Here is a 1,458-nt window from a genome sequence, read left to right on the forward strand (position 1 = left end):
AAATTTCCTCTCTCAATTTTTGATGATTCTTTCCATTATTAATTCCTTTCGAAAGACTATCATAGAGACAATTGCCATCCGATACGGAGGGAATAATTTTGAAATGATCAGTCAGTAATTTTCCTCGGAGTGATGATGATGATGAAATATTGTTATCGGCAAAAGAAAATCTTGATGCAGAGAAATTACGAAAATAATTAATTTTTCTATTATTATTACTAATAATTTGTAATGAAGATGAAAAATTGGTGAATTGTTTTCTGCTTATCGATTTAATCATTTTTTTGTTGCTTTTTAAAAATTGTAAAAATTTTCATCAACTAAAAGGAATTGATCATATTTGGTAATTAATTGTTAATAATAAATTCATTTTACTGTATTCCAGCAAGTTGTTTCAATGTAGCATCATTGATTCCCTCCTTTCGAATATCTTCTCTGCATTTCATATCGGTGGCTGATAAGTTCCATAAGGATTTGGCTGCGAATGAGCTCACTTGCTTATCCTTTCCATTGGCAAATCGAATTAGTTGTGGAACAATTGCATGAGAGAGGAGAATCTTTTGATTTTCTGCATTCTTGGTCATGTTAAATAAGGCAGCATTATACGATTCCAAATTTGGTTGTGGAATTGGACATGGAGATTTGGAAAACCATTCAGCAATGAGTTTTACAAAACCACTCTCTCTAAATGCCTCAATATTTTCTCTCATATTGGTCAATTTGACCAACAAACTTGTGGCCATATTGAAACAAGATGGTTTTTGAGAGGCAATGCTAATTTCATCTCTCAAAAAATTGGTCAAAATAATTAAACCTCCCTTAGATTGTGAAAATTCGAGGCACATTTCTGGACTAGCATAACATAGGGAAACTACTGAGGAGAGGACATGTTCGAGAGCTGTCTTGTTTTTTGAAGAGAACTTTTTGAAGGCCGACACTAAATTGGACATGATGAATGTGTGTTCGTGGAGTTGAGTGGAAATTTCTGGATTTTGGACAATGTTTCCAACTGCTCCTGCAGCACTTTGAGCAATTGAATCAACTGCATGAGTGAGGAAATTGCTTACCACTTTCAATGCCCTAACAAGTTGAATTTCAGAACATTGTCCCTTCTTTTCACATACAAATGAGAGTGACATTAGACAGTTAGCAAGGCATTCATTATTTTCACTGTTTGGATTCTCTAAAATGGAAACCATCTTTTCCACAAATCCTTCCTTTACCAACAATTTCTGAATGGAACCACCCTCATCATCACTCACAATTAAATTGTAAACACAAAAGACAGTTTTCGATCTGATTTGTTCCAATTGTGTTAAATCTATTTGTTTCACTAAAATCCTGAGAAGTGATTGATCATTGGCTGAGTTTTGTAATTTCTGAGCCATGTATTTTCCAGTAGTTGCACTTGTAGAGCTAGTTGTGGTGGAATTTGAACTTGCTTTTACAATTTTTGTA

The 1,458-nt window shown here is 33.8% G+C and overlaps 1 protein-coding gene across 1 annotated transcript; it reads right to left on the minus strand.

Moving 5' to 3' along the window:
• Nucleotides 1-371: 371 nt before the first annotated feature.
• NAEGRDRAFT_76406 (uncharacterized protein) lies at nucleotides 372-1,388 on the minus strand (the record flags this gene model as incomplete). The annotated part of the gene is made up of 1 exon (XM_002668629.1): nucleotides 372-1,388. One exon carries the CDS (start codon nucleotides 1,386-1,388, stop codon nucleotides 372-374), a length of 1,017 nt encoding a protein of 338 aa, XP_002668675.1.
• Nucleotides 1,389-1,458: the final 70 nt, after the last annotated feature.

The sequence above is a fragment of the Naegleria gruberi genome (assembly GCF_000004985.1).
Source record: "Naegleria gruberi genomic scaffold NAEGRscaffold_142, whole genome shotgun sequence".
In the NCBI taxonomy this organism is placed as follows: domain Eukaryota; phylum Heterolobosea; class Eutetramitea; order Acrasida; family Naegleriidae; genus Naegleria; species Naegleria gruberi.